The sequence below is a fragment of the Pseudophryne corroboree genome, chromosome 9 (genome assembly GCF_028390025.1).
Source record: "Pseudophryne corroboree isolate aPseCor3 chromosome 9, aPseCor3.hap2, whole genome shotgun sequence".
In the NCBI taxonomy this organism is placed as follows: domain Eukaryota; kingdom Metazoa; phylum Chordata; class Amphibia; order Anura; family Myobatrachidae; genus Pseudophryne; species Pseudophryne corroboree.
The window spans coordinates 472,617,897-472,639,426 of record NC_086452.1 but is presented as its reverse complement, the minus strand read 5'-3'; the positions used below and the strand labels follow the sequence as shown (position 1 = coordinate 472,639,426).

At 52.2% G+C, this 21,530-nt stretch overlaps 1 protein-coding gene across 1 annotated transcript in view; it reads right to left on the bottom strand.

The window, feature by feature from the left end:
• The window catches only part of MAPKAPK3 (MAPK activated protein kinase 3), a 102,146-nt gene extending 80,965 nt beyond the window's left edge, over positions 1–21,181 (bottom strand). The window contains exon 1 of the mRNA XM_063941383.1: positions 20,871–21,181. Coding sequence (XP_063797453.1) covers positions 20,871–21,053 — 183 coding nt within the window. The 5' untranslated portion in view covers positions 21,054–21,181. The remainder of the gene's footprint in view (positions 1–20,870) is intronic.
• Positions 21,182–21,530: the final 349 nt, after the last annotated feature.

Below are 21,530 nucleotides of genomic sequence, written 5' to 3'. Positions count from 1 at the left end.
TATCTCCTGGCTACATCCACGCTACCTCCACGCTATCTCCCGGCTACATCCACGCTATCTCCCGGCTACATCCCACGCTATCATCTGGCTACATCCACGCTATGTCCTCACTACATCCACGCTATCTTCCGGCTACATCCACACTATGTCCTCACTACATCCACGCTATCTCCCGGCTACATCACGCTATCTCCTGGCTACATCCACGCTATCTCCCGGCTACATCCACGCTATCTCCCGGCTACATCCACGCTATCTCCCGGCTACATCCACGCTATCTCCCGGCTACATCCACGCTATCTCCCGGCTACATCCACACTATCTCCCGGCTACATCCACGCTATCTCCCGGCTACATCCACGCTACCTCCACGCTATCTCCCGGCTACATCCACGCTATCTCCCGGCTACATCCACGCTATCTCCCGGCTACATCCACGCTATCTCCCGGCTACATCCACGCTATCTCCCGGCTACATCCACGCTACCTCCACGCTATCTCCCGGCTACATCCACGCTATCTCCCGGCTACATCCACGCTATCTCCCGGCTACATCCACGCTACCTCCACGCTATCTCCCGGCTACATCCACGCTATCTCCCGGCTACATCCACGCTATCTCCCGGCTACATCCACGCTACCTCCACACTATCTCCCGGCTACATCCACGCTATCTCCCGGCTACATCCACGCTACCTCCACGCTATCTCCCGGCTACATCCACGCTATCTCCCGGCTACATCCACGCTACCTCCACACTATCTCCCGGCTACATCCCACGCTATCATCTGGCTACATCCACACTATGTCCTCACTACATCCACGCTATGTCCTCACTACATCCACGCTATCTCCCGGCTACATCCACGCTATCTCCCGGCTACATCCACGCTATCTCCCGGCTACATCCACGCTATCTCCTGGCTACATCCACGCTATCTCCCGGCCACATCCACGCTACCTCCCGGCTACAACCACGCAATCTCCTTGCTATATCTCCCGGCTACATCCACGCTATCTCCCGGCTACATCCACACTATCTCCCGGCCACATCCACGCTATCTCCCGGCTACATCCCACGCTATCATCTGGCTACATCCACGCTATGTCCTCACTACATCCACGCTATCTCCTGGCTACATCCACGCTACCTCCCGGCTACATCCACGCTATCTCCCGGCTACATCCACGCTATCTCCCGGCTACATCCCACGCTATCATCTGGCTACATCCACGCTATGTCCTCACTACATCCACGCTATCTCCCGGCTACATCCACGCTATCTCCCGGCTACATCCACGCTATCTCCTGGCTACATCCACGCTATCTCCTGGCTACATCCACGCTATCTCCTGGCTACATCCACGCTATCTCCCGGCTACATCCACGCTATCTCCTGGCTACATCCACGCTATCTCCCGGCTACATCCCACGCTATCATCTGGCTACATCCACACTATGTCCTCACTACATCCACGCTATCTTCCGGCCACATCCACGCTACCTCCCGGCTACAACCACGCAATCTCCTTGCTATATCTCCCGGCTACATCCACGCTATCTCCCGGCTACATCCACACTATCTCCCGGCCACATCCACGCTATCTCCCGGCTACATCCCACGCTATCATCTGGCTACATCCACGCTATGTCCTCACTACATCCACGCTATCTCCTGGCTACCTCCACGCTATCTCCCGGCTACATCCCACGCTATCATCTGGCTACATCCACACTATGTCCTCACTACATCCACGCTATGTCCTCACTACATCCACGCTATCTCCCGGCTACATCCACGCTATCTCCCGGCTACATCCACGTTATCTCCTGGCTACATCCACGCTATCTCCCGGCTACAACCACGCAATCTCCTTGCTATATCTCCCGGCTACATCCACGATATCTCCCGGCTACATCCACACTATCTCCCGGCCACATCCACGCTATCTCCCGGCTACATCCCACGCTATCATCTGGCTACATCCACGCTATCTCCTGGCTACATCCACGCTATCTCCCGGCTACATCCACGCTATCTCCCGGCTACATCCACGCTATCTCCCGGCTACATCCACGCTATCTCCCGGCTACATCCACGCTATCTCCCGGCTACATCCCACGCTATCATCTGGCTACATCCACGCTATGTCCTCACTACATCCACGCTATCTTCCGGCTACATCCACACTATGTCCTCACTACATCCACGCTATCTCCCGGCTACATCACGCTATCTCCTGGCTACATCCACGCTATCTCCTGGCTACATCCACGCTATCTCCCGGCTACATCCACGCTATCTCCCGGCTACATCCACGCTATCTCCCGGCTACATCCACGCTATGTCCTCACTACATCTACGCTATCTCCCGGCTACATCCACGCTATCTCCCGGCTACATCCACGCTATCTCCCGGCTACATCCACGCTATCTCCTGGCTACATCCACGCTATCTCCCGGCTACATCCACGCTACCTCCCGGCTACATCCACGCTATCTCCCGGCTACATCCACGCTATCTCCCGGCTACATCCACGCTATCTCCCGGCCACATCCACGCTACCTCCCGGCTACAACCACGCAATCTCCTTGCTATATCTCCCGGCTACATCCACGCTATCTCCCGGCTACATCCACACTATCTCCCGGCCACATCCACGCTATCTCCCGGCTACATCCCACGCTATCATCTGGCTACATCCACGCTATGTCCTCACTACATCCACGCTATCTCCTGGCTACATCCACGCTACCTCCACGCTATCTCCCGGCTACATCCACGCTATCTCCCGGCTACATCCACGCTATCTCCCGGCTACATCCCACGCTATCATCTGGCTACATCCACGCTATGTCCTCACTACATCCACGCTATCTCCCGGCTACATCCGCGCTATCTCCCGGCTACATCCACGCTATCTCCTGGCTACATCCACGCTATCTCCCGGCTACATCCACGCTATCTCCTGGCTACATCCACGCTATCTCCCGGCTACATCCCACGCTATCATCTGGCTACATCCACACTATGTCCTCACTACATCCACGCTATCTTCCGGCTACATCCACACTATGTCCTCACTACATCCACGCTATCTCCCGGCTACATCACGCTATCTCCTGGCTACATCCACGCTATCTCCCGGCTACATCCACGCTATCTCCCGGCTACATCCACGCTATCTCCCGGCTACATCCACGCTATCTCCCGGCTACATCCACGCTATCTCCCGGCTACATCCACGCTATCTCCCGGCTACATCCACGCTATCTCCTGGCTACATCCACACTATGTCCTCACTACATCTACGCTATCTCCCGGCTACATCCACGCTATCTCCCGGCTACATCCACGCTATCTCCCGGCTACATCCACGCTATCTCCCGGTTACATCCACGCTATCTCCTGGCTACATCCACGCTATCTCCCGGCTACATCCACGCTACCTCCCGGCTACATCCACGCTACCTCCCGGCTACATCCACGCTATCTCCCGGCTACATCCACGCTATCTCCTGGCTACATCCACGCTATCTCCCGGCCACATCCACGCTACCTCCCGGCTACAACCACGCAATCTCCTTGCTATATCTCCCGGCTACATCCACGCTATCTCCCGGCTACATCCACACTATCTCCCGGCCACATCCACGCTATCTCCCGGCTACATCCCACGCTATCATCTGGCTACATCCACGCTATGTCCTCACTACATCCACGCTATCTCCTGGCTACATCCACGCTACCTCCACGCTATCTCCCGGCTACATCCCACGCTATCATCTGGCTACATCCACACTATGTCCTCACTACATCCACGCTATGTCCTCACTACATCCACGCTATCTCCCGGCTACATCCACGCTATCTCCCGGCTACATCCACGCTATCTCCTGGCTACATCCACGCTATCTCCCGGCCACATCCACGCTACCTCCCGGCTACAACCACGCAATCTCCTTGCTATATCTCCCGGCTACATCCACGATATCTCCCGGCTACATCCACACTATCTCCCGGCCACATCCACGCTATCTCCCGGCTACATCCCACGCTATCATCTGGCTACATCCACGCTATGTCCTCACTATATCCACGCTATCTCCTGGCTACATCCACGCTACCTCCCGGCTACATCCCACGCTATCATCTGGCTACATCCACGCTATGTCCTCACTACATCCACGCTATCTTCCGGCTACATCCACACTATGTCCTCACTACATCCACGCTATCTCCCGGCTACATCACGCTATCTCCTGGCTACATCCACGCTATCTCCCGGCTACATCCACGCTATCTCCCGGCTACATCCACGCTATCTCCCGGCTACATCCACGCTATCTCCCGGCTACATCCACGCTACCTCCACGCTATCTCCCGGCTACATCCACGCTATCTCCCGGCTACATCCACGCTACCTCCACACTATCTCCCGGCTACATCCACGCTATCTCCCGGCTACATCCACGCTACCTCCACGCTATCTCCCGGCTACATCCACGCTATCTCCCGGCTACATCCACGCTACCTCCACGCTATCTCCCGGCTACATCCACGCTATCTCCCGGCTACATCCACGCTATCTCCCGGCTACATCCACGCTACCTCCACGCTATCTCCCGGCTACATCCACGCTATCTCCCGGCTACATCCACGCTACCTCCCGGCTACATCCACGCTACCTCCACGCTATCTCCCGGCTACATCCACGCTATCTCCCGGCTACATCCACGCTACCTCCACACTATCTCCCGGCTACATCCACGCTATCTCCCGGCTACATCCACGCTACCTCCACGCTATCTCCCGGCTACATCCACGCTATCTCCTGGCTACATCCACGCTACCTCCACGCTATCTCCCGGCTACATCCACGCTATCTCCCGGCTACATCCACGCTATCTCCCGGCTACATCCCACGCTATCATCTGGCTACATCCACGCTATGTCCTCACTACATCCACGCTATCTCCCGGCTACATCCACGCTATCTCCCGGCTACATCCACGCTATCTCCTGGCTACATCCACGCTATCTCCTGGCTACATCCACGCTATCTCCCGGCTACATCCACGCTATCTCCTGGCTACATCCACGCTATCTCCCGGCTACATCCCACGCTATCATCTGGCTACATCCACACTATGTCCTCACTACATCCACGCTATCTTCCGGCCACATCCACGCTACCTCCCGGCTACAACCACGCAATCTCCTTGCTATATCTCCCGGCTACATCCACGCTATCTCCCGGCTACATCCACACTATCTCCCGGCCACATCCACGCTATCTCCCGGCTACATCCCACGCTATCATCTGGCTACATCCACGCTATGTCCTCACTACATCCACGCTATCTCCTGGCTACATCCACGCTACCTCCACGCTATCTCCCGGCTACATCCCACGCTATCATCTGGCTACATCCACACTATGTCCTCACTACATCCACGCTATGTCCTCACTACATCCACGCTATCTCCCGGCTACATCCACGCTATCTCCCGGCTACATCCACGCTATCTCCTGGCTACATCCACGCTATCTCCCGGCCACATCCACGCTACCTCCCGGCTACAACCACGCAATCTCCTTGCTATATCTCCCGGCTACATCCACGATATCTCCCGGCTACATCCACACTATCTCCCGGCCACATCCACGCTATCATCTGGCTACATCCACGCTATGTCCTCACTACATCCACGCTATCTCCCGGCTACATCCACGCTATCTCCCGGCTACATCCACGCTATCTCCCGGCTACATCCACGCTATCTCCCGGCTACATCCCACGCTATCATCTGGCTACATCCACGCTATGTCCTCACTACATCCACGCTATCTTCCGGCTACATCCACACTATGTCCTCACTACATCCACGCTATCTCCCGGCTACATCACGCTATCTCCTGGCTACATCCACGCTATCTCCTGGCTACATCCACGCTATCTCCTGGCTACATCCACGCTATCTCCCGGCTACATCCACGCTATCTCCCGGCTACATCCACGCTATCTCCTGGCTACATCTACACTATGTCCTCACTACATCTACGCTATCTCCCGGCTACATCCACGCTATCTCCCGGCTACATCCACGCTATCTCCCGGCTACATCCACGCTATCTCCCGGCTACATCCACGCTATCTCCTGGCTACATCCACGCTATCTCCCGGCTACATCCACGCTACCTCCCGGCTACATCCACGCTACCTCCCGGCTACATCCACGCTATCTCCCGGCTACATCCACGCTATCTCCTGGCTACATCCACGCTATCTCCCGGCCACATCCACGCTACCTCCCGGCTACAACCACGCAATCTCCTTGCTATATCTCCCGGCTACATCCACGCTATCTCCCGGCTACATCCACACTATCTCCCGGCCACATCCACGCTATCTCCCGGCTACATCCCACGCTATCATCTGGCTACATCCACGCTATGTCCTCACTACATCCACGCTATCTCCCGGCTACATCCACGCTACCTCCACGCTATCTCCCGGCTACATCCACGCTATCTCCCGGCTACATCCACGCTATCTCCCGGCTACATCCCACGCTATCATCTGGCTACATCCACGCTATGTCCTCACTACATCCACGCTATCTCCCGGCTACATCCACGCTATCTCCCGGCTACATCCACGCTATCTCCCGGCTACATCCACGCTATCTCCCGGCTACATCCACGCTATCTCCCGGCTACATCCACGCTATCTCCCGGCTACATCCACGCTATCTCCTGGCTACATCCACGCTATCTCCTGGCTACATCCACGCTATCTCCCGGCTACATCCCACGCTATCATCTGGCTACATCCACACTATGTTCACGCTATCTTCCGGCTACATCCACGCTATCTCCTGGCTACATCCACGCTACCTCCCGGCTACATCCACGCTATCTCCTGGCTACATCCACACTATGTCCTCACTACATCCACGCTATGTCCTCACTACATCTACGCTATCTCCCGGCTACATCCACGCTACCTCCCGGCTACATCCACGCTATCTCCCGGCTACATCCACGCTATCTCCTGGCTACATCCACACTATGTCCTCACTACATCCACGCTATCTCCCGGCTACATCCACGCTATCTCCCGGCTACATCCACGCTATCTCCCGGCTACATCCACGCTATCTCCCGGCTACATCCACGCTATCTCCCGGCTACATCCACGCTACCTCCCGGCTACATCCACGCTATCTCCTGGCTACATCCACGCTATCTCCCGGCTACATCCACGCTACCTCCACGCTATCTCCCGGCTACATCCACGCTACCTCCCGGCTACATCCACGCTACCTCCCGGCTACATCCACGCTACCTCCCGGCTACATCCACGCTATCTCCCGGCTACATCCACGCTATCTCCCGGCTACATCCACGCTATCTCCCGGCTACATCCACGCTATCTCCTGGCTACATCCACACTATGTCCTGGCTACATCCACACTATGTCCTCACTACATCCACGCTATCTCCCGGCTACATCCACGATACCTCCCGGCTACATCCACGCTATCTCCCGGCTACATCCACGCTATCTCCTGGCTACATCCACACTATGTCCTCACTACATCCACGCTATCTCCCGGCTACATCCACGCTACCTCCCGGCTACATCCACGCTATCTCCCGGCTACATCCACGCTATCTCCCGGCTACATCCACGCTATCTCCCGGCTACATCCACGCTATCTCCCGGCTACATCCACGCTATCTCCCGGCTACATCCACGCTATCTCCTGGCTACATCCACGCTATCTCCTGGCTACATCCACGCTATCTCCCGGCTACATCCCACGCTATCATCTGGCTACATCCACACTATGTTCACGCTATCTTCCGGCTACATCCACGCTATCTCCTGGCTACATCCACGCTACCTCCCGGCTACATCCACGCTATCTCCTGGCTACATCCACACTATGTCCTCACTACATCCACGCTATGTCCTCACTACATCTACGCTATCTCCCGGCTACATCCACGCTACCTCCCGGCTACATCCACGCTATCTCCCGGCTACATCCACGCTATCTCCTGGCTACATCCACACTATGTCCTCACTACATCCACGCTATCTCCCGGCTACATCCACGCTATCTCCCGGCTACATCCACGCTATCTCCCGGCTACATCCACGCTATCTCCCGGCTACATCCACGCTATCTCCCGGCTACATCCACGCTACCTCCCGGCTACATCCACGCTATCTCCCGGCTACATCCACGCTATCTCCTGGCTACATCCACGCTATCTCCTGGCTACATCCACGCTATCTCCCGGCTACATCCACGCTACCTCCCGGCTACATCCACGCTATCTCCTGGCTACATCCACGCTATCTCCTGGCTACATCCACACTATGTCCTCACTACATCCACGCTATCTCCTGGCTACATCCACGCTATCTCCCGGCTACATCCACGCTATCTCCCGGCAACATCCACGCTATCTCCCGGCAACATCCACACTATGTCCTCACTACATCCACGCTATCTCCCGGCTACATCCACGCTATCTCCTGGCTACATCCACACTATGTCCTCACTACATCCACGCTACCTCCTGGCTACATCCACGCTACCTCCTGGCTACATCCACGCGGTATCACTACATCCACGCTACCTCCTCACTACATCCACGCTACCTTCTGGCTACATCCACGCTACATCCACGCGGTATCACTACATCCACGCTACCTCCTGGCTACATCCACGCTATCTCCTGGCTACCTCCTGGCTACCTCCACGCTACATCCACGCTACCTCCTGGCTACATCCACGCTACCTCCTGGCTACATCCACGCTATCGCTGCACTACATCCACGCGGTATCACTACATCCACACTATCTCCTGGCTACATCCACACTATCGCTGCACTACATCCACGCTATCTCCTGGCTACATCCACGCCATCACTGCACTACATCCACGCTACCTCCTGGCTACATCCACGCTATCGCTGCACTACATCCACGCGGTATCACTACATCCACACTATCTCCTGGCTACATCCACACTATCGCTGCACTACATCCACGCTATCTCCTGGCTACATCCACGCCATCACTGCACTACATCCACGCTATCGCTGCACTACATCCACGCTATCTCCTGGCTACATCCACGCTATGTCCTCACTACATCCACGCTATCTCCTGGCTACATCCACGCGGTATCACTACATCCATGCTACCTCCTGGCTACATCCACGTGGTATCACTACATCCACGCTACCTCCTCACTACATCCACGCTATCTCCTGGCTACATCCACGTGGTATCACTACATCCACGCTATCTCCTGGCTACATCCACGCGGTATCACTACATCCACGCTATCGCTGCACTACATCCACGCTATCCCCTGGCTACATCCACGCTATCCCCTGGCTACATCCACGCGGTATCACTACATCCACACTATCGCTGCACTACATCCACGCGGTATCACTACATCCACGCTATCGCTGCACTACATCCACGCGGTATCACTACATCCACGCTATCGCTGCACTACATCCACGCTACCTCCTGGCTACATCCACGCGGTATCACTACATCCACACTATCGCTGCACTACATCCACGCGGTATCACTACATCCACGCTATCGCTGCACTACATCCACGCTACCTCCTGGCTACATCCACGCGGTATCACTACATCCACGCTATCGCTGCACTACATCCACGCTATCTCCTGGCTACATCCACGCTATCGCTGCACTACATCCACGCTATCTCCTGGCTACATCCACGCGGTATCACTACATTCACACTATCGCTGCACTACATCCACGCTATCACGGAGAGTATTGTTACGTCACACACAAGCTTTGGCATGTGCGTGGAATGGACAGATGGATGTATTGAGCCACAGTGTACAATAAAGGGAAGAAGTAACGCAACACATTAGGACATGTTGGCAAAGAAGCGTTTAGTAATATCCTGAGGACAATTACACAGAAAGAAGCTTTTACTCTATGAGAGTTTTTCTGACTCTAAATAAAACAATAATAATAAAAAAACACTATTAAAAAAAGCCCCTAAAAAGAAAGCCGTGTCTGTCATGCCAGGGAGCATGATGTCTGTACATGTACAGAGGAACATGTAACACACAACACACAGGACTCATGTTGGGGGTGACGTGTCTTCTACAAGATGAGGGGGTGGGGCAGTTCCTAATCACTTTCTTTTTAAAGATCATAAGTCAGCGGATGAGAGGGGAATGTGCTCCAGCGACCGCCGGCGGCTCCGGTTACCGCAACAGATATCCCCAACCCCCCTTCTCCAACTACAACACAGCGCAGGACGTTATTACAGTGCACCCATTACCTGCGCAGGTGAGGCACTTCCTGACTGCAGCCTGACAATTCACTAGGATGAGGTATGAGGCACTTTATGACAGTAGCTTATCAACTCACTAGGATCATCAGTAAGGCATGAGGCACTACATGACTACAGACTATCCATTTACTAGGCTCATCACTGAGGCATGAAGCACTTCCTAACAGCAGCCTATCACTAGGAATTAGGGTCATCGCTGTGATATGAGGCACTGAGCTTGTCAATTCATTAGCACATAACTGAGGAAGATAAACCAGTGATGTCACTAGTCCGTGATGAACGGACAAACTGCAGTCACACAGTGCCTCACACCTCAGTGATGTAACTAGCATCTGGTATACTGACAGGCAGCAGCAGACACCCAGTGCCTCACACCTCAATGATGTCACTAGCACCTGGTATACTGACAGGCAGTAGCATACACCCAGTGCCTCACACCTCAATGATGTCACTAGCACCTGGTGTACTGGCAGGCAGCAGCAGTCACCCAGTGCCTCAGACCTCAGTGATGTCACTGGCACCTGGTATACTGACAGACACCAGCAGTCACACAGTGCCTCAGACCTCAGTGATGTCACTAGCACCTGGTATACTGACAGACAGCAGCAGTCACACAGTGCCTCAGACCTCAGTGATGTCACTAGCACCTGGTATACTGACAGACAGCAGCAGTCACACAGTGCCTCAGACCTCAATTATGTCACTAGCACCTGGTATACTGGCAGGCAGCAGCAGTCACACAGTGCCTCAGACCTCAATTATGTCACTAGCACCTGGTATACTGGCAGGCAGCAGCAGTCACACAGTGCCTCACACCTCAGTGATGTCACTAGCACCTGGTATACTGACAGACAGCAGCAGTCACACAGTGCCTCAGACCTCAATTATGTCACTAGCACCTGGTATACTGGCAGGCAGCAGCAGTCACACAGTGCCTCAGACCTCAATTATGTCACTAGCACCTGGTATACTGGCAGGCAGCAGCAGTCACACAGTGCCTCAGACCTCAGTGATGTCACTAGCACCTGGTATACTGACATACAGCAGCAGTCACACAGTGCCTCACACCTCAGTGATGTCACTAGCACCCGGTGTGCCACACAGTGCCTCAGACCTCAGCGATGTCACCGCACTTGGTATACGGACAGGCGGAAGTTACACGGCGCCTCAAACCATTATTTACACCTCTGACGTCTCCTGCTCATTAATATCTCAGCCGTTCACACGTCCACAAATTCCTGTCACAGTGTATTAGAGGCGTCATGTGATCTGCACTTTGAACAGCACAGTATCTCTGGCGTGTGGACAGTATCATATTGCACTAATATATATTTCCCAGGCGTTATATGACACACACACAGGCAGCCAGTCACAGCGGGCGTTATATGACACACACACAGGCAGCCAGTCACAGCGGGCGTTATATGACACACACACAGGCAGCCAGTCACAGCGGGCGTTATATGACACACACACAGGCAGCCGGTCACAGCGGGCATTATATGACATACACACAAGCAGTCAGTCATAGCGGGCGTTATATGACATACACACAGGCAGTCAGTCACAGCAGGCATTATATGACATACACACAGCCAGCCAGTCACAGCGGGCGTTATATGACATACACACAGGCAGCCAATCACAGCGGGCGTTATATGACACACACACAGGCAGCCAGTCACAGCGGGCGTTATATGACATACACACAGGCAGCCAGTCACAGCAGGCGTTATATGACATACACACAGGCAGCCAGTCACAGCAGGCGTTATATGACATACACACAGGCAGCCAGTCACAGCAGGCGTTATATGACATACACACAGGCAGCCAGTCACAGCGGGCGTTATATGACATACACACAGGCAGCCAGTCACAGCGGGCATTATATGACATACACAGGCAGCCAGTCACAGCAGGCGTTATATGACATACACACAGGCAGCCAGTCACAGCGGGCGTTATATGACATACACACAGGCAGCCAGTCACAGCGGGCGTTATATGACATACACACAGGCAGCAAGTCACAGCGGGCGTTATATGACATACACACAGGCAGCCAGTCACAGCAGGCGTTATATGACATACACACAGGCAGCCAGTCACAGCGGGCATATGACATACACACAGGCAGCTAGTCACAGCGGGCGTTATATATCATACACACAGGCAGCCGGTCCCAGCGGGCATTATATGACATACACACAGGCAGCCAGTCACAGCAGGCGTTATATGACATACACACAGGCAGCCAGTCACAGCAGGCGTTATATGACATACACACAGGCAGCCAGTCACAGCGGGCATTATATGACATACACACAGGCAGCCAGTCACAGCAGGCGTTATATGACATACACACAGGCAGCCAGTCACAGCGGGCGTTATATGACATACACACAGGCAGCCAGTCACAGCGGGCGTTATATATCATACACACAGGCAGTCAGTCACAGCAGGCGTTATATGACATACACACAGGCAGCCAGTCACAGCGGGCGTTATATGACATACACACAGGCAGCCAGTCACAGCGGGCGTTATATGACATACACACAGGCAGCCAGTCACAGCGGGCGTTATATGACATACACACAGGCAGCCAGTCACAGCGGGCGTTATATGACATACACACAGGCAGCCAGTCACAGCGGGCGTTATATGACATACACACAGGCAGCCAGTCACAGCGGGCGTTATATGACATACACACAGGCAGCCAGTCACAGCGGGCGTTATATGACATACACACAGGCAGCCAGTCACAGCAGGCGTTATATGACATACACACAGGCAGCCAGTCACAGCGGGCGTTATATGACATACACACAGGCAGCCAGTCACAGCGGGCGTTATATGACATACACACAGGCAGCCAGTCACAGCGGGTGTTATATGACATACACACAGGCAGCCAGTCACAGCGGGCGTTATATGACATACACACAGGCAGCCGGTATGTGGGATGCAGCAGAATGTTTGGAATCCATTACCCGATGTCTCGCGATGTCCTGAGTTTCATGGATGTATTATATTATATCAGTATATTTTATATAGGGATGTCTCTCTTATCACAGAGCTGTGCATCTATTATTCTGCATAAATCCTCCTACACCCAATAACTGCGGATTGTTCATAAGAACCGCGCCCTAACGAGCGGTGTGAGGCATGCTGGGATTCCGTCCTGTCCTTATGGAGACACATTCCAGAGCAGGAGTGTAACACACCCTCAATGACAAATACTCACCCTCCACCCACGCTGACTCCCAGCAGCAGACCACGCTCTGAGAGCTACACCTGTGACATGTGGTACAGAGTATACTGGATGCGCTGTCCGGCATGGGAGGACAGTTAGAGCGCAGGCAGTGCTGGGACTTGTTGTTTCACAGGAGTAATGAAAGTGGCCGTCTTAAGTTCCGTTCTCCTGGTTACCAGGTGCTGTCTGTAATCACATACTGGGGCTCGCTTACAGTAGATCCCTCTAGATCAGGAACTCCCCCTCCCAACCTCTGTCCTCAAGGCACACCAACAGGGCAGGTTTTAGTGATATCCAGGCTTCAGCACAGATGGTTAAAACAAAATAACTGAGCTACTAATTAAGTCACCTGTGCTGAAGCCTGGATATCACTAATACCTGCCCTGTTGGTGTGCCTTGAGGACCGAGGTTGGGAATGCCTGATCTAGATGGTGACATTTTGTACCTGGATGGTTTCAGAGGGGTGAAAGTATAACGCGCGAGCGAATTGTCGCCCGACGCAGATCCTGGCCTTGTCACTCCCCCCTAAAACGCCCGTCACCACCCCCTTCCCTGCCCATAACCGGCAGCAGACTGTGACTCACTGACATTCTGCAGAAGATCTGCTTCCGACGGCGCAGACCCGTACAGCACCGCCATCGGTACAAGCCGCACTCACGCCCAATACGCGGCCTCAGTAGCGCACTGACTGGGGGATGGCGCTGGTCACTCAGCAGGAGGGGGCGGGGCCATACTACATCCCCTCCCCCATCTATCGCCGCCTCTGTCACTGCAGAAGCAGATGGTATTTTCCCTCTCCGTGTTCCTACTCAGGCTCCAAGCTCACACCCATCTGATGTCTCTATTCTGAGACATTTGTTCTATAGATTCCGAAGATCTGCTCACAGAGACAGGGGGCCTAATTCAGCGTTTCTGCACAGCGGGCGATCGAGTCTGAACTGCGCTTGCGTATGCACCGCAATGCGCAGGCGCGTCGGTCCGCAGCCACGGGGATCGCCGGGCAGCGACGGGATGGTGCGAACAAAGTGATCGCAAGGTGACTGACATGAAGAGGCCGTTTGTGGGTGGCAACTGACCGCTTTAGAGGAGTGTCCGGAGAAACGCAGGAGGGACCAGGCGTTTGGAGGGAGGGTTTCTGACGTCCGCTCCGGCGCCGATCATCGCACTGGAAGAGTAAATCCTGGGCTGTGCAAAGACTCTCCTGCACATGTGATCGCACACCAGCACACAGCGAATTCCCCCTCCCACTGTAGGTGGCGACTATCTGATCGCAGGGATGCAAAAAACGCACCCTAGCGATCAGGTCTGAATTGATGCAGTCACGTGTGTGGTGTATATTATACACAGCGGGAGATACGTCCACGTGTGTGGCGTATATTATACACAGCGGGAGATACGGCCACGTGTGTGGCGTATATTATACACAGCGGGAGATGCAGCCACGTGTGTGGTGTATATTATAGACAGCGGGAGATACAGCCACGTGTGTGGTGTATATTATACACAGAGGGAGATGCAGCCACGTGTGCGGTGTATATTATACACAGCGGAAGATGCAGCCACGTGTGTGGTGTACATTATACACAGAGGGAGATGCAGCCACGTGTGTGGTGTACATTATACACAGAGGGAGATGCAGCCACGTGTGTGGTGTACATTATACACAGCGGGAGATGCAGCCACGTGTGTGGCGTATATTATACACAGCGGAAGATACAGCCACGTGTGTGGTGTATATTATTCTCTAGGCTGTGGAGCTGCTAGTGTTAAAAGTGAATTAAAAGAGACGTCCACCAGAGGCATCGCAAACCCATTCGCAATTGCGTACACATTCGCAGCCTCAATGCAATAAAGGAGAACATCAACTGCTAGGGTTACCCAAAGGCCACACAGAGTGGATGCGGCAATAGTGACGCAGGCGCCATGTTTCTCTGTGTACACCATTGTAGCCGACTGCATTTACACACCCCGAACTTGGCAATGATGCGCCTACGTGTTTGTCGCCACGCCCCGATAACTCCCCATTAACTCCTCCAAACAGTGACTCCCTGTCAATCACTTTCCATGGAATCTTCATTGCGAGCCAGATTGCAGCGGCACCTTGGTGCATGTGTATTGTGACTGCAGAACATGCGCAGTCTGCCGTTAATGAACATCGCCCATGACTTCGGCCCTAAGTACGCTCTGCGTGCGAGCCCAGATACTCCATCTGAGATGTACGGACATTGTTACTGGGTGAGAGGGAAATAAGACACGAAAGCCGTTATATTATCCTGTAATTCATAGTAACGGGACGCCGCGCGCCTGCAGAGTGTTGTGTAGCGAGGAGAGGCGGATCGCTGCAACAGTACGAGTCACCAGCTTCCTCCAGCGATGGCCTCTCCATACACAGCCTGTATAACAAGGATCATGGCGGTATCCTTCTGCTGACTCAGGACGGCGACAGCAGAAGATATTCCACTTACACTAATCCGTGGTTTTCTCTTTTTATCATCTGGGAATAAATATTCAAATGTTTTTATATATAAAAAAAATTTTTTTTTACAAGTGTGCATGTGTAATTTGGCTGGACGGGCCACGTATTCATAATCCGGCTGGACGTGCCACGTATTTATAAACCGGGTGGACGGACCATGCATTCAGAATCCGTCTGAACGGGCCACGTATTTATAATCTGGCTGGACGGGCCACATATGCATAATCAGTCTGAACAGGCCACGTTCAGGTGGACGGGCCACGTATTCATAATCCGGCTGGACGTGCCACATATTTAAACCGGGTGGACGGGCCACACATTCAGAATCCGTCTGAACGGGCCACGTATTCATAATCTGGCTGGACGGCCAGATATACATAATCAGTCTGAACAGGCCACGTTCAGGTAGACGGAACACGTATTCATAATCCGTCTGGACGGAACACGTATTCATAATCCGTCTGAACAGCCCACGTTCAGGTGGATGGACCACATATTCATAATCCAGGTGGTGGGACCACATATTCATAATCCAGGTGAACGGTCCACGTATTCATAATCCAGGTGGAGAGGTGACATATTCATAATCCGGCTGGACAGGCCACGTATTCATAACCCGGCTAGACGGTCAGGCACGTTACCTGCTCTCACTCTTACCGCTCCCGGCGAGTATCACCATGGATTATTAGTAAATAATGGTGATAGGACGGTGATAGTAAACCCTGCACATCACCACTTTTTAGTAAATATGCCGATTACAAGGCTGAAAAGAATCATTTATTTCATCAGTAAATATTTTTTCCCCCAGTAATAAAACAAGACTGAGTATAACAGACGGAGAAGTAAGAGGGCCCTGCTTGTCTACGAGGGACGGTCACATGTTACACTGCTTCCTGCAGGACATACACAGCAGTGTCTCCAGGTAACGCTGGGCCGGATTCCGAGACACAGAGGCCATTGCAGCTGTGATTCAGTACGCGGCAGCTGTGCGACAATATGCAAATCACGTAGCCAATAATAAAAGTTGTGACACGCCTGCGTTTCAGTGGCCACGCCCCCAGTACCTCCCACAAAAGCTCCCTGACTGTCACCTACTTTGTGAATAAATCCTAACAGCGACCATCGCGGCATATGCGCAATATGGCTCCGACACGAGCAGTAACAAACACTCCACTGCGACCGCCATCGCCTCCAGCTCTGAGACTGCGCATCACACGCTACAGATCCATCTACTGTATGTGGTAACCACCCCCCGTCCTGCCTGTGTACATACAGTATATATTCTGTGTATATATATATATATATATATATATATATATATATATATATATATATATATATATATATATATATATATATATATATATACACACATCAGAAAATGAAGTAAATAAGAGCGCCTAGTAGTGTTGGTGTGGAAATTTATATAAAAGATAACTTAGCTTAATAAAACTTTCAGCCTGATGATTCTCAGAGGTAAAACATGTAAAAGAGAGATAAAAAATAACATAGTGTGTACTGTTTTCAAACGTTTTTCAAAGATGCAAGCATTAGGAACTTTGCTGGTTCCAATAATTTTTAAATAAAAACAGTAACAATTTATTAAACAGTAGTCCTGTCACAACCACAGGTGGTAGATAAAAATAATTAAAAGAATATATCTCGTCTGGTCATAAATATAGGTAGCACACGTACAGACTCAGATAGTATAAACAGCTTATCTGTCCGCATATGGAAAAATCATAGATAAAGAGAAGTATTCAGGCAGATTCTCTATCTGTAATAGCAGGTATCAAACGTACAGGATTAGAATAAAAAAACAGCTTATCTGTCCGCAGATGGGAAGTCCAAGGGATAAGTATCAAGTTCCTGTCCCAACGCGTTTCGTCCTTTACATGAGGACTTCATCAAGGGGATAACTCATATGGTTAAAAAGGAGACAGATGTCAACCCTACCCCCGAATCCAAATCGGGCCTCTGCTGCAGGATGCTCAGCTCCGCTGCCGGCTAGGAGGATGCGGGGTGTATGTGATGCTGCTCTGTCCGCCGGAGCGCCGCTCACACACACTCTCACTCAGCAGCAGCAGCCTCTCTGCTGAGTGAGAGTGTGTGTGAGCGGCGCTCCGGCGGACAGAGCAGCATCACATACACCCCGCATCCTCCTAGCCGGCAGCGGAGCTGAGCATCCTGCAGCAGAGGCCCGATTTGGATTCGGGGGTAGGGTTGACATCTGTCTCCTTTTTAACCATATGAGTTATCCCCTTGATGAAGTCCTCATGTAAAGGACGAAACGCGTTGGGACAGGAACTTGATACTTATCCCTTGGACTTCCCATCTGCGGACAGATAAGCTGTTTTTTTATTCTAATCCTGTACGTTTGATACCTGCTATTACAGATAGAGAATCTGCCTGAATACTTCTCTTTATCTATGATTTTTCCATATGCGGACAGATAAGCTGTTTATACTATCTGAGTCTGTACGTGTGCTACCTATATTTATGACCAGACGAGATATATTCTTTTAATTATTTTTATCTACCACCTGTGGTTGTGACAGGACTACTGTTTAATAAATTGTTACTGTTTTTATTTAAAAATTATTGGAACCAGCAAAGTTCCTAATGCTTGCATCTTTGAAAAACGTTTGAAAACAGTACACACTATGTTATTTTTTATCTCTCTTTTACATGTTTTACCTCTGAGAATCATCAGGCTGAAAGTTTTATTAAGCTAAGTTATCTTTTATATAAATTTCCACACCAACACTACTAGGCGCTCTTATTTACTTCATTTTATGACCTCTATCCCTATACTGTGTGAGAGCTGCCACTCATTCACATATGAGGTGTGTTATATTATATTAAAATAGGATACTTAATAATTCCGATAACTTTATTTTCATATAAGTGTCCTATCGGGTGTACCTAGGCGCTATTCTCTATTGCTCTACAATATATATATATATATATATGTGTGTGTGACTCAGAAGAATGGCGGTGACAGCTCAGCCTCAGACCATAAAATGTCTGTGTTTAGATTTATGGGAAATTCCAGACACATTGATTTAGTGACACGTCCATTGTGTGACATCACCCAGCCGCGATGGCCCCTGTATGGCGCATTCTGTACCCAATTCTTATCGCGGCGACTTTACCCCACTCAGATAATGCCCCCTTCTCTGTATCCCCCATCCTGGTATTTATAGTGTATGCTCCATCCGTACCCCCTGGCAATGCCCTGTACCCACAATATAACCCTGGCACTGTCATGTACCCACATTATAACCCCGGCAATACCATGAACCTTCCATATAACCCTGGCGCTTCCATGAACCTATCATATAACCTCGCACTGCCACCTTATAGCTCTGGTACTACCATGTACCCACCAAAAAAACTTTGGTGCTGCCATGTACCAATCTTAAAAGCCTGGCGCTTCCATGAACCTACCATACAACCCTGGCACTGCCATGTACCCACCATATAACCCCAGCACTATCATGAACCTACCATATAACCCTGGCACTACCATGTAACCATCATATAAGCCTGGCACTGCCAAGAATGCCATGTACCCACCATATAGCCCTGGCACTACCATGTATCCACCATATAACCCTGGCACAAGCATGCACCTACCATATAAACCCTGGCACTACCATGAACCTACCATATAACTCTGGCGCTGCCATGTACCCATCATATAATGCTAGCACTGTCATGTACCCATCATATAATGCTGGCACTGCCATGTACCCATCATATAACAATGGCACTACATGTACCCATCATGTAAGCCTGGCGCTGACATGTACCCATCATATAAGACTGGCACTGCCATGTACCCATCATATAACAATGGCACTACATGTACCCATCATATAATGCTGGCACTGCCATGTACCCATCATATAATGCTGGCACTGCCATGTACCCATCATATAACCCTGGCACTACATGATCCCATCATACAACCCTGGTGCTGACATGTACCCAACTACCCATCATATAACCCTGGCACTACATTAACACATCATATAAGCCTGGTGCTGCCATATACCCATCATATAAGCCTGGTGCTGCCATATACCCATCATATAAGCCTGGCAGTACATGTACCCACCATATAAGCCTGGCACTAAGTGTACCCATCATATAACCCTGGCACTACCATGTACCCACCATATAAGCCTGGCACTACATCTAGCCATCATATATGCCTGGCGCTGCCATGCTTGCCCTGTACTCTCCGCATAACCCTGGCACTGCCATGTACCCATCATATAAGCCTGGCACTACATGTAACCATCATATAAGCCTGGCGCTGACATGTAACCATCATATAAGAATGGCACTACAACATAATCCCATCATATAACCCTGGTGCTGACATGTACCCAACTACCCATCATATAACCCTGGCGCTGCCATGTACCCATCATAACCCTGGCGCTGCCATGTACCCATCATATAACCCTGGCGCTGCCATGTACCCATCATATAACCCTGGCGCTGCCATGTATCCATCATATAACCCTGGCACTGCCATGTACCCATCATATAACCCTGGCGCTGCCATGTATCCATCATATAACCCTGGCACTGCCATGTACCCATCATACAACCCTGGCACTACATGTACCCACCATATCACCCTGGCGCTGCCATGTCCTTATACCCAAGCTGTGCCATGGCTATGCTGTGTCCCTGCCCTGGCACACACCCTGAGCCCCCGGGCCAGCACCTACCTTCAGCGCACACTTCTGCCCGCTGTCCCTGCGGTAACACTCCAGCACTTTGCCGTTGATGCCCAGGCCCAGCACCTGCTTGGACACCTTGTAGTCATCGGTAATGGCATGGCGCTTGATGGGCTGTGTCAGGGCCGGGAGGCTGTCGGTGCCCGTCCCCGGCACATTGGCATTCTCCTCCATGCTGCCCACTCAGGACTGTGCGGCAGCCGCCAGACTCATGGCCGCAGCTCGGTGCTGGAGTCCCGGAGACTGAGGTTGTTGCTGCGCGTCCTGCTACAGTCACCGGCTCAAGTGCCACCGGGGGGCGGGGACTGTGCGGGGACGGGGAGGAGACTGTGCGGAGAGGGGGGAGGGGACTGGGCGGGGATGGGCGGACCGAGGGAGGGGACTGTGAGGGTATGGGGCGGGGACTGGGCAGGGTTGGGCGGGAAGTAGGAGGGGCTGCAGCCTTATTAGCCCGCTAGTGACGGCAGTAGGGGGCGTGTCCATAGAGTTATTCCAGTAACCGGTTATTACAGGAGGCTGCAATCACTGATTACTAATTATATAACACTGATCATTACACTGTAATAATACACACAGCAGTAACACACACAGTAACACTGTCATAACACACACACACACCAAATAACACTGTAACACACACACACACACACA